This window comes from Onychomys torridus, chromosome X (assembly GCF_903995425.1).
Source record: "Onychomys torridus chromosome X, mOncTor1.1, whole genome shotgun sequence".
Classification (NCBI taxonomy): Eukaryota; Metazoa; Chordata; class Mammalia; order Rodentia; family Cricetidae; genus Onychomys; species Onychomys torridus.
In genome coordinates this window covers 90952552-90965711 of record NC_050466.1, presented here as the reverse complement: position 1 = coordinate 90965711, position 13160 = coordinate 90952552, and the positions used below count along the sequence as shown (strand labels likewise).

The window sequence follows — 13160 nt, the reverse complement described above, 5'->3', positions numbered from 1 at the left end:
TGGTTATGAGCCACCATGTGGGTGCTGGAAATTGAACTCAGGACCTCTGGAAGAGTAGTCAATGCTCTTAACCTCTGAGCCATCTCTCCACCCGGTGCTGAATAGTTTTATGTCAAGTTGACACAAGCTAGAGTCATTTGGGAAGAGGGAACCTCAGTTGAGAAAATACTACCACCAGATCAGTCTGTGGGCAAGCCTGTAGTACATTTTTTTCATTGATGATTGACCTGAGATTGCCTGACTCAATGTGGGTAGTTCCACCCCTGTGCTGGTGGTCCTGGATGCTTAAAAAAAAAAAAAAAAAAAAAAAAAAAAAAAAAAAAAAGGCTGAGAAAGCCACGAGGAGCAAGCCAGTAAGCAGCATTCCTCCATGGCTTCTGCGTCAGTTTCTGCCTCCAGGTTCCTGCCCCAACTTTCTTCAATGATCAACTATGGTGTGGAAGTGTAAGCAAAATAACCCCTTTCTTCCCCAAATTACTTACGGTTATGGTATTTTATCGCAGCAACAGAAACCCTAACTAGGGCAGAGGAGGACAAGTTATGGTTACCAGTTCTCTTCTACCGTGTGGGTCTTAGGGGCTGAACTCAGGCTACCAAACTTGGCAGTAGGCACCTTTACCTGCTGAGCCATCTGGCAGGCCCCCAAGTAGGCTTTGACAGACATTTATTTAAAGAGAAAGTTGAGGAATAGGAGACATAGCTCAGAAGAGTTTTTGCTGCATTTGTGGAGGACCAGTTTGGTTCCCAGCACCTATGTCAGGTAGCTTACAACCACCTGTAATCCCAGCTTCAGGGGATCTGATGCCCTCTTTTGTTCTCCATGGGTCCCCACACACATATGCACACTCACAAACACACACATACCTTAATATAAAAATGATCTTAAGGAGAAAGTTGACGTGGGATGGTTGCTTAGCTGTCAGGTACTATATTAAGACAATGGAGCTAGTAATACCGGTCCTAGCAGATCAGAGTTGACTAACTGGAATTATGCTTCTTTTCATATACTAATTCACCTACTAGTGTCCAAGGTTTTCAGAGGCCTAAGATTTGACTCCTCTGAAGATGGTTTCATGATTTATGGGACACACTAAGGGTCAAAGTTAGTCTGGGGAAAATGGGAAGTCAAGGTGAAAGGAGTCTCCACGAGTCGTCATTGAGAGGTGGTAACTGAAAGTGACTGCAGAACGTACCGATGCCCACCTAATCAAACCCACATTGACAGTTCACCAAACACGAGACAAACCAAATACAAAACATTTATTCAGGTTTCCGTGTGACTTTATTTTCTCCCTTCAACCATAATAATATGATATCCAAATTTTGTCTTCACAGGTGGGTCTGTAAACACAGGCTTATCCATCCCACTTACAGGCAAGGCAAATGCGGCTTCTTGAAACGGTCCTACCATGGACCCTCTGGTCATCCATCCCAAGTCACCCTGAAAAATCCAAAAGAGAATAGTCCTACTGTAGCTTCGGAGTCTTCCCATATGAACACAAGGGCTCACTGGGTTGTGCAGGAGCTGTCTCACCAGGGACAATGGGAGGAGAAGTCTAAGACTGGCCGGGGCACAAGTGCTCGTGATACTGCTGCATTCTGAAGTGATCTGTGAAAGGTCGGTCACACCTACACTTAGACATAGGTGACTCTGTGTCCTTGGTTTCGTAAGGACATGTCTCACACAAGTATAGAATGTTCTTTGAGCATAGTCCTCCTTCCCCATCTCCCCTTCCTGTTTCCTCCTTCAATGTAGATGATGCTTATGCAACTCCTCATAAGTTAGAATTGGTGGGACTAGGAATCAAACCTGGGGCTTCACACATGCCATACAAATGTCGTACCATGTAGCTACATCCTTAGTCCCACAAGCTAGACATTTCTACTTTTCTTGAAACAAAGATATGGCTACAATTAATGACAGAACATGGAAAATAATTCCGGCTTTTGTATTTCCTTTGTGGAGGAAACTTATTTTTTTTTATTTTTATTTTTTTATTTTTTTTTTTTTGAGCTGAGGATCAAACCCAGGGCCTTGTGCTTTCTAGGCAAGCGCTCTACTACTGAGCTAAATCCCCAACCTGAAACTTATTTTTTGCTGGGCTGCAAACTCAGGGTTTTATGCATGCTACCTTACACGGCTACCGTGACCACAGAACATTCAAATGATAAGCACAACATACCCCTTGCCTGGCTTTATCTTCACTGTATTGTGTAGCCACCTCACTGAATCTCATTCCAGATTTTAACTTCTCCATGGCTTCCATGATTTTGCCATGTTTTTCACACAGAATGTGTCTGACCTACAAGGGAAAAGCATGTCCAGTTAGTGCTTGGAGAGAAAACTGATTCTTCTTGGTATAGGAGTCACATCTGAATTATCCCAGGTAACTACAAAACAACACACAACTCATATCACTGAACGTCCTAGAAGTCTGCCCAACTGCCTGGCTGCCAAAACCCATTTCTCTATCAAGCAGTATCTCAGAACCCTGATTTTGATGCAAAGTGGGCAACTGCCTGTGGGAATCCCCTCACCTTTCCCCACATACTTCAGTGGTAACTGGAAAAGAAAATACAGTGGTTGAGGTTTTGGGTCGTGGAGTCCAATCCCAGCTCTGTTGTGTGACCTTGGGTATGCTTTTAAGCCTCCAAGAGTGTCCCCCATGGGATTGTGGAAGGAAGCTATGCAAACAGCATTCAACAAACTGCTGCCTATTTTAATCAGTGGGGAAAAACTCTGCTTGGAAATACTTCTTTCCTCTCTGAGACACGGTTCTTACATAGTCCAAGATGGCCACAGATTCAATATGTAGCTGAGGATGACCTAGAACTCCTGATCCTCCTGTCTCTTCCATGTTCTGAGACTACAGGAATACCCCACTCCACCCAGTTTCTCCCTTACTATTTAGAGACAAGTATCCTTAGGGTTAACTGTTGAAATCTGGAGTAAGATGGCTCTAGAGAGACTTTGGCCCAGGAATGGCTTTCCAACTAATAGAAGTACCCAGGAGCTACAAACACATCAAAAATGGGGCCTACTGGGTCAGTGAGATGGCTCAGCAGGTAAAGGCACTTGCTGAGAAGCCTGATGAGCTGAGTTAGAGCTCTAGAACTTACAGGGTCAAAAGGGAGAATCAATTCCCACAAGTCGTCATCTGATCTTCACACATGTGCCATGGTATGCACGGATGCACACATGCGTGCACGCGTGTGCACGCACACGCACACACACACACACACACACGCGCGCACACACACACACGCGCACACACACACACACACACACACACAAAATAGATAAATGTAAAATAATCAGGGCTTGGGTAGACAAGCTTCTTTAAGATTTACTTAAGTTATGTATCTATGTGAGTAGGTTTGTGCAAGTGCACACCGGTGTCTGCAGAGGCCAGGCATGTCAGACTCCCTCGAACTGGAGGGAGTTAGAGGCAGTTGTAAGCCACCTGACTTGGCTGCTGGGAACTGAACTCAGGTCTTCTAAAAGAGCAATACATACCCTTAATCACACAGCTATCTATCTAGCCCAACAAACACCTTTTAAAAGAAACTTAATCCACTTATTGATTTTGTATGTATGCATGTGTGCCATAATACTCATGAGGAGGTCAGAAGACAATTGCAGGAGCCAGTGTTTCCTTCTACCACGTGGGTCCTGGGGATTGAATTCAGGTCATAAGGGTTGGTGGCAAGCACCTTGTATAGAATGTGTCTAGTCCTATCCAGAGACAGGTATACAATCTGGACAGCGAAGGGTCGGCCTGCTGGAAGACAATGGCTCAGCTCTCAATTTGACTTAGCCACAGCTTCTAGACTGCCTCTCTCACTGAGCATGGTGGTGTACACCTATAAACCTAGCACCTGAGAGGCTAAGGAAGGCAGATCCTGAGTTCCAGGCCAGTCTTAGCTACATGAGTTCACAGCCTGGGCTATAGCGTTAGACCTTGTCTCCAAATAAACAGGAAGGGGAGGAAGAAGAAAGAGGAGATGCTGGGGATGTAACCCAAGGGGCATAAGGAAAATAATTGTTGATAAGGGCTGAAGATCAGGGCGTTCTACTCCTTTTGAAAATATTATTAAATAATTGGTAAATTATTAAATGTAATAGTCAGCAATGAAACTAGTTATTAAACTAAGTCAATTAATGGTTAATTATTATAAAATATTATTATGAAAATACAAGTTTTTATTGTGAAACCAGTAAATTTAAATTTTTATTTAAGGGATTTTCGATTCCTTTGCTGTCCATTCAGGTCACTTGGGTTCAAGATTTCTAAAAATAGCCCAAAGAAAGATGCTTAGCCCAGTTATGCTATTAGCCCTTTTGATATCTTCTTGAATTAAAGACACACAGTCAAGACAACTTCCAAGTGCTAAGTGCTTGACATGAATGATCTCATTAAGTCCTCACACGAACCCCTGACACTAGATTGGTGTTTGCTGAACTCTGGCAGCACATTTGCAAAACCTCCAGAGCTTCTAAAGAAGACATTCAGGTCCAGGCCCCAGGCCTAGAGATCCTGATGCAGCAGACCTGAGGTGCCATGGGCACTGGAGGGTTGAACTCTCCAGGTGTGTGAGGAGCTCAGCCCTGAACATCCAGGTGGAGAACCACTGGCCCAAGTTGCCTGCTAATTGCACCAGTGCTTGGTGGCGTGAAGGAGATAGGAACGGCTGCTGAGCAGCACTGAGGGCCATGCTAAGGTTACAAACCAGGTTTGGGGGCCCCCCTCACCAAAACTGGGTCTCCCTAGCAGGTCCTAGCAGTTTGGGTTCAGTGCAGAGAAAGTGGCCTACTGGACTGACCCCAAGTTGAGGTCTGGCAGGTATGAGAGAAAGCAGTCAGGGCTCCTCAGTGTGAGGATGAAGCCCTGAGAGGCATTTCCATTTCTGAGGAGATGCAGAGAACAGAACATATGGCCTGGGAGGCACTGGGGAGCAGGACGAGAACCTGAAGGGGAAAGGAAGGAGGGAGGCTCAGCAGAGGCAACTCAGATTCAGCTCTTAGTGACACAGGAGAAGCATGTGGGTACAGGAGTGTCATTGGTTCCAGGGTTCTTCTGGTACTAGGGCCTTTGGAAATATCAGAACCCAGATGTCCTTTAGCAGATAAATGTTCAAACATATCATGAAATAGAACTCAACAACACAAAGCAATAGACCACCGTCACAGTCTGAGTGAAACCACCAGAAAATTCCACTGAGCAAAAAACAAAACAAAACACAAAAACAAAAAAATCCCCCCACCAAAGGTCACAAACAATATGATTCCATCTATTTAACATTCTTGAAATTACTAATGCACACAAGTAGAGAGCAGATTAGTTGCTGCTTTTAATTAAAATGGGGTAGAAACCCATTGGGCATAATGGTGCATGCCTTTAATTCCAGCACTTGGGAGGCAGAGGCAGGCCGGTCTCTGTGAGTTTGAGCTCAGCCTGGTCTACAGAGCAAGTTTCAGGACACCCAGAGCTACATAGTGAAATCCTGTCTCAAAATAACAGCACAAAAAATGGGGTAGAAAAACAGGGGACAGGTAGAAGCCTATAATTTCAGCATATGGGAGGTGGAGACAGGAGGATCAGAAATTCAAGGCCATCCTTTGCTACATAATGAACTTGAGACCAGCCTGCACTAAAGGAGACTCTGTCTCAAAAATAAAAAGTAGCCGGGCTACTTTTTTCTAACACTTTCTTCTGGCATCTGTGGGCACTGTACACACATGGTACAGACATACATACACCCAAAATACCCAGAACAAGCCCAGAAAAGCAGAACAGTTCAGATCACACCTTGCCTCCCATTTTTCTCTTCCTTTTATGCTTCATGTATATGGTTGAAGTTGTAGGCAGCGGCCATGAGATCTAACTTTTTAACCCTCCTGCATCCTGACCCAAACAGACACTCCTTGTTGCAAGCTGTTGTACAGTTCTGTTTGCAGACTCTCCTCTGGCGTTGGGTGGCTAAGGACTTCAAGTACTTACTTGCTGACTTAGCTCCACCCACATTTGCATGGTCAAGGCTAACAAATTGGTGAGCATGTGTGTGTGTGTGTAGGCCAGAAGATAATCTAGGGGGCCATCCACCCCCTTTTTCCTCTGGAGATAGGCCTTTTCACTGGATAAGGAACAGTGCTAAAAGTGTGAATTCTACCTTTTAAAGTGAAACTGAGCTGGCGGTGGTGGAACTCACCTGTAATCCCAGCATTGGGGAGGCAGAGGCAGGGGGATCTCTGAGTTGAGACCAGCCTGGTTTGCAGAGTGAGTTCTAGGGCAGCCAAGGCTGTTACATAGAGAAACTGTCTTGAAAAACAAAACAACCCAAACAACAAAAAAGTGCCACTGGTCTTTGGTCTCAGCTTTGTATCATGTTGTCTGTGCCCTTAGTATTAAGCCTGGTCTATAAGGACAAGTTACTCACACTGCCGTTTCTATGCATCCACACATCCACCTTAATACTCACCATGGGAAAAAAGGATATGGGAGATAACTCACCTTTACTGCATTGCCACCACCTTTAGGGCCCTGAGCCTTCTTGTCAGCACTGTCACTTCCAGAGGCTGCACCTCCTTTAGAAAAGAGAGGACAGGTACTCATTTCAAATGTACTTTGACATTTATAGATAAGTCCAACTCATAATGCAAGGTGATTTTTCCATTACAGCCCCAAGCTCCAAAAGGCTACATGGTGAGTCACACAATCAAGTTAACTTACAGTGACTCATCTCTAATAACAGGAAATGTGTCCTCCAAAACACTTCACCGAAAATAGACAAAGAAATGAATGTGGGATGATGAATGAGCTCCAGAAGCCTGGTCTAAATTCTCCCAACCCCATCCCAAATCTTGCCTTCTAATGGCAGAACACTAAGCACTGCCATTATATAAAATTATATAATTTCTATTATGTTCTGGGATAGTGTGTTTGACACTTGCAGTTCTAACATACGAACTCTCCAAGAATGAAGATACTACAAAGTATCTATGCCTAACGAATGTATTTATGCCTAAATCTTTGCAGTCTACCACAGTGCCTCTGATGGCCTCCTGGCAAGTTTTTGACATTTGAGTTATCAAGCATTGGAAGCCCATCTTATTAATGCTAAGTTTTGTGTCAAAAAAGGCAGCACATTAACTGTTAGAGGCCAAGATGTCTAAGTACTACCCCTAGATTAAGTATTCAGTTTAACAAATGTTTCCTAAATAATTCCTAAGTTCCAGGTCTTGGAGGTACAAGGTGAATAGGGTTCATAACTGAGCTGAACCTTTGCTGTGCTTCTTCTAATCTGCTCTGGCCTAATCCTGTTTCCTTTTTCTCCCATACCAAGCTGTGGAGCCCCAAGGCATTCTCTGGAAACATGTGCACAGTAAACTCCATCTTAGAGGCTGCCTACCAGGAAATCCACCCTTCATTCACACATTAAAATGCCTTCAGGAAATTGCGGAGCCGGCTGAATTTAGTACATCCCCAAGGTGCTGGGAATGAGATAAATTGGAGATACACTGTCTTGTGTGAAATTTTGAAACATGGCAAACAACCTCATCCTTGAGACAATGTTTGTGAGCCTACTTAGTCCAGCAGTCCACGCATGCCCCATGCCCAGGGGTTTCTTTCTCTTCCCTAATTACTATGCCAGGACTTGCCTTTGGTGAGATTGATTGGTGAAGGTGAATCCCTAAAAGCACCGCTAACTCATGGTGCAGTGGCCACTCTGAGCCTACCAGAGTGAAATCCAGATGCTGAAGTGCATGATCTCACAAAGGAAGTACCTGTCATGAGGCCAGCCTCCTCCTCATTTATATAGCCTCCATTCTATATACTTTTTTGGGTTTTGTTTTTTTCTTTGAGACAGGGTTTCTCTGCATGGTTTTGGTGACTATCCTGGATCTCACTCTGTAGACCAGGCTGGCCTCGAACTCACAGATGATCCACCTGCCTCTCCCTCCCGAGTGCTGGGATTAAAGGCATGTGCCACCACTGTCCGACCCTCTATACAACTTTTAAATTATATTTTATTTAGTGCATGTTGTGCATGTGTGGGGAGCAGAGAAAGTCCCTGAATGAAGTCCTCCAAAATCAGGGTTTCTTGGTTGTTGTTTGTTTGTTTGTTTGTTGTTGTTGTTTTTTTACTTCAGATTAATTCCAGGGTTTAACACACACTGGGCAAGCACTCTTGTCAACAATGTGTAATGTTGACATGGGCACAGACAGCCATGCCAAGGACTCCAAGGCCTCAGTCCCACAAAAGTGGTAGTCTTTCCTGTGAGATTCATTGGGATGGCAAACTTCCCTTAGAACTCTGAGGATGAGTGTTTGGGGATTAGGCCAGTGTATGCAAAGACTAGCACTACAACTTCCTTCTCAGGCATGTTGAAAGCCTGAGACTGTCTGCAGAGACCTCCTACCAAGACGAGCCAACCCATCCCTGTGCTGGACAGAATAAACACTTTGAAGTTCTTGGTTGAGGTGGGAGCAGAATCCCACGTGGTCCTGGCCTTGTTTATATGCGTCAGGCCTTTCTTTGTCCCTCAACACCCTTAGTCAGGGCTCCAGGACCCAAGCCACACAGCTCTCAGTCCGTATGTTTGGGGTGCACAAGCTACAGGGTGCACATGGAGATCAGAGAACAACTTTCCCTTCCTCCTGTGGGTCCTAGGGATCAAATTCACATCAGGAGGCTTGTGGCAGGACCTTGTACCCATAGAGCCATCTTGCTGGCCCTTCTATCCTCAGTTTTAACAGTTGCTGTGCCGAGTGTACACCAACTCACATTCCAGTGAGGAAGACAGATCACTTCCTGAGACTCCAACAGGTGAAAAATTGTGGCCAGGAGAATTTGGAAACTGACAGACATTTTAGTTAGTCAGGGAATGTGTGATGGAGGAACAGGAGCTAATCAGCTAAAAAAGAACAAGAAAGGGTTGAGGATTTAGCTCAGTGGTAGGGGCCCTGGGTTAAATCCTCAGTTCTAAAAAAAAAAGGACAAGAAAGAGGATCTCCAAAATGGAGGAAACAACTTTCTCCTGGTCCTTCATTCCCCATGTATCATTCTGTTTTCACTTATTTTGGTTTTTGTTTTGAGACACAGTCTCTACCTACTCCAGATGACCTCAAACTCAGGTCCTCCTGCTTCAGCCTCCCAAGTGCTGTGGCACAGGTTTGTGGCACCTCACCCATTCTCATACCTTCTTTCTTTAAAACGTCTTGGTCCCTTGGGCCTCTGGGACATCACTCTACTGCACTCCCTTTGTCACTTCTCTGGGTTTCCACAACCAGAGTTCAGGCCACCTTTACCTCTTCCAATAACTACTGAAATGACCTCTTGAAAGGGCTCCCTGGCCTGTAACTGACCTTAATCAACATCGCATACAGTACTCCCAATGATTTAGTCCTCCGCTTTAATTTTCCCCACTCGATCATTTGTCTTAAAGTTTTGTTTCAGCAATGCTATGCTACACAAACTGTGCTGTTTCCCATCGGTGCGTCTGGGGCTGGACTCTCCAGGTCGAGTATGCTTTACCCTATTGCCGCTGCTTATCCTGGCCTGTCTGAAGCATCTTTACACCTTCTACTACATACCTCTCTCAGCACTGAATTCAGTACAGTACTTTCTGGCTACTATCTTCCCCACTTCTTCCAAGGGATGGCGAAGAGTAAGAGCTGTGTCTTATTTTTCTAGGCTGAAAGTACAGCGGTGTACCTAACACTTGTCTTCAAGAAACGAGTCCCTCCTCAATGGGGAGAGGGTGGAACACGTCATAATGTTAGTTGTTAAAGAGGCCTGTACCGACCACTAGTGTGGGCTCCTTTTATTGCTGGCGTTTCATCAGATTAAATTTTAGTGGTAAGAAACTCTTGTATAGTTCCATGTTGCGAGGAACCATCCCACTAGCTATTACCCGCCACGACGGTGCCTGTACTGAAACCCCATTTGTTCCCCGAACCCCAGCAGACCCTGGCGCACTTATATTTTCTGATTTACCGGAAGAACGCCAAACATAAACCATATCGGCTATAGGGGGGCCCGGGTCACCTGCTGCCAGTCTTATGACCCCCGGAGCTGCCGGCCTACTCCCGCCCTTCTTCTTACCCACCCCACGCTCCCTGATTGTCTCGGCCGCTCTACCTTTCCCCCCTTTTCCAGAACCACTTTTCCCCTTCGGCGGCATCTCTTAAGCTTGCCGTAGAACTCTCAACTGTTCCGGTACTAGCAAAAGGCCCCTTCAGGCCCCTAAGGTATGTCCTAAATAATGCCTGAAAGCAACGTCACAATGAAACATTTCTGCCGCGGTTCCGGAAGCAGGCATAGCTTGGGGCAGACCCAGTCCTTTGGTTTCTTGACCAATGGGAGCTGCAGATGTTTAACCAATAAGAAACTGAAGCTCTGCGGGGAGGCGGAGACAAAGGATGTGCAGAGATGAGAAAGTCCCGCCTCTGTGCTCCTCATTCTTTTCCTACGCCCTTATTTGCACCCGCTCTAAACTCTCTCTCGCCCCCGCCCACTTCCTCTGTGCGTGCGCAGTCTTAGGCTACCGCAGTTCTTTGGCGTGGGCTCTTGGTAATGCCTTGGGGACGCTAGAGAAAGGGAAAGCAGTGAGGGCTGAGGTGATGGCCCCTTTCTCCAGTCCTCCCGCCGACATAGGCCCGCATTTCCTAGTGGCTCTTCGTTATTTTTTATTATTATTATTATTATTATTATTATTATTATTATTATTTTTTTATTGCAGCACCAGTAGTTGACAGGGTACAAAGGTGGAATTTTTAAAGCCTATATCATCCCATTGCCTGTGGCAGAAGTCATCATGAAAGCTGGGCATGGTGGTACACACCTGTAATCCTAGCACTAGGGAGATTGAGGCAAGAAGATTGAAAGTTTGAGGTCAGCCTAGGCTACACAGCCAGAATCTGTCAACAACACAACACAAAACAAAAACACGGGAGAGGGAGATCAAATCAGTCTCTGGAGATATATAGCTCAGCAGAGTCCCTGCCATGAAAGCATGAGGACCTACGTTGGATCCCCAGTGCTGAGGTGCCAGTCACAGGAAGGTCACTAGTCCATCTGGAACAGTGAGTCCCAGGTCCCAATGAGAGACTTGATTTCCGAAGAGTGGAGAACTCTTGAGTGACTCTCAAGGTTGACTTCTGGTCTCCACATGCATGCTACACACGCGTGTGCATATATATATACATACACCCGCACACCTACAGGACACGACAAAACAACTATAATGAATGAGGATGCACCTGGCCGGGAACATTGTGAGACTTATGTGTATTGCAGTAGGTAATCACACCTACAAAGAGCATAATCAAGCCTGTATGGATGGATGGGTGTGTCAAAAGCAGTGCCTGAAGACTGGTAGCTCCAGAAAAAGATCCACTGCAGGCTCAACCAGACACAAATAACCAGACACTGTACTAGGGCTGAGGAGATAGCCCAGTTAGGAGAGTGTTTGCCTAGCATGTATTAAGCCCTGGGCTTGATCTGAAGCACCATGTAAAAGTGGATGTGCTGGCATATACCTATGATCCCAGGACTTCGGAAGTAGAGGCAGAAGTTCAAGATCATCCTCAGCTACATAGTGAGTTTGAGCCTAGCCTGGGCTATGTGAGATCTTAAAAACAACTCTATATATTGTCAACTATGAAGTATACATCACCAAAAGATTGGGTGGAAAAATGGTAAAAGTTGCAGTACTTTGAAATGCAAATGTATGACTTTCATTTTCTTCTGGTAACGTGTTCTGTTATAGCTCTTGGTATGTATTTTTTTTTTAATTCAAGAAAAACATCAATAGGCAGGTCCAGTGGCACACTGGGAGATAAAGGCAGGAATATAAAAAACTCAAGTCCAGCCTTGGCTCTACAGCAAGTTCAAGGTCAGCCTGGGCTACCTGAGAGCCTATCTCAAAAACACTGAAAAGGAAAAGGGCAATGTTACGTGAGAAAGAAGCAACAAAAAAGCCAGCTTTTCTGCAGGGTTAAGTGTGCATCAGTCTCTGGAGACAGGACTGTGAGGCCAGCCTGGTCTACACAGTATGTTTCAAGTCAGCCACAGCTGCATAGTGAGATCGTAACTCAAAAGAAGAAAAAGGAAGGAAGGAAGGAAGGAAGGAAGGAAGGAAGGAAGGAAGGAAGGAAGAAAGAAAGAAAGAAAGAAAGAAAGAAAGAAAGAAAGAAAGAAAGGCCAGCGAATAAAAATTCTTTTATTTTTTGTTGTTTGGAGACAAGGTCTCTCTATGCAAGCTGGCCTTGACTCTGGGACCCTCCTGCCTCAGCCTCCCAAATGATGGGGCTCCAGGCCTATGCCACGATGTCTGGCTTTGAAGCTCATTTGAGATGTGAGTTGACTCATATAGCTGGTCCCACATAGCTGTGTGGTGGGACCATAGTCTTTGAAGACTAGAAGCGACTTGGGTCACATGTGGTCTGGGTGTCTTGCTCTCAGTCAGTCACTGTAGTCTCCCTTGCTGAGTGGCTTTATTGAACCACAGAACAAAGCAGGGGGAGTGTTGCCCAATTTCCTGATGCTGTACGCATCTCCAGCTCTCCTCATTCATGAGCACCTGAATTTGAGTCATTCAGATGAAGTCTCAGAACACGAATCACCTGCTCAGATACCCTTAGGGCCTAAGGCAGGTCCACCTGGGCATGTTTCTGGAAGCCATTGTGGGTCACATATTTGTTGGGTGTTCTCAGGGTTTGTGAGCACCAAATGCAATGTATGTGAGCCCCCCATGAAACTGAGGGAATACATGAATAAACGTTCTAGCTTAGTAGAACTTAAAACCACTATTTTAGGTCTGGAACTCTAGCCTAGTGGTAGAGCCTAGCATATATAAAGCCCTGGGATTGATCAGAAGCAAAAATCAAACAAGAAACCCTGATTTTGGAGGTCATGCAGCTGAGCCAAGCGTTTAGTCTCTACCAGCTATGCTATAGCTAACTCTTCGGCTGTGTGCTCATGATGATAATGGCTTTTCCAGTACTGAAGAGCTGCTTCTGTTGACTCTAGACTAGTGCCAGATGTCCACTGAGTGGCCCCTTGACATCGGAGGACATCCGGCCTCCTTTTCTGCTTCATCAATACGTTCTGTTTCACAAAACTCGTCTCCATGGTTGACATGTTGTGAGCGGGTA

At 45.3% G+C, this 13160-nt stretch overlaps 1 protein-coding gene across 3 annotated transcripts; it reads right to left on the bottom strand.

The window, feature by feature from the left end:
- Nucleotides 1-1243: 1243 nt before the first annotated feature.
- Pin4 (peptidylprolyl cis/trans isomerase, NIMA-interacting 4) lies at nucleotides 1244-10259 on the bottom strand. Of its 3 annotated transcripts, XM_036173915.1 has the most exons (5): nucleotides 10144-10202; nucleotides 9597-9697; nucleotides 6513-6586; nucleotides 2184-2303; nucleotides 1244-1441 (listed from the first exon to the last, which is right to left on the bottom strand). In XM_036173915.1, the coding sequence occupies exons 4-5, from the start codon at nucleotides 2265-2267 to the stop codon at nucleotides 1283-1285; spliced, it is 243 nt and encodes an 80-aa protein (XP_036029808.1). In that variant the 5' UTR covers nucleotides 2268-2303; nucleotides 6513-6586; nucleotides 9597-9697; nucleotides 10144-10202; the 3' UTR covers nucleotides 1244-1282. The 3 variants fall into 3 exon arrangements, with proteins under 3 accessions (XP_036029808.1, XP_036029807.1, XP_036029809.1); XM_036173914.1 differs by lacking the exon at nucleotides 9597-9697 and having other exon boundaries at nucleotides 10144-10259; XM_036173916.1 differs by lacking the exons at nucleotides 9597-9697; nucleotides 10144-10202 and adding an exon at nucleotides 8788-8903.
- Nucleotides 10260-13160: the final 2901 nt, after the last annotated feature.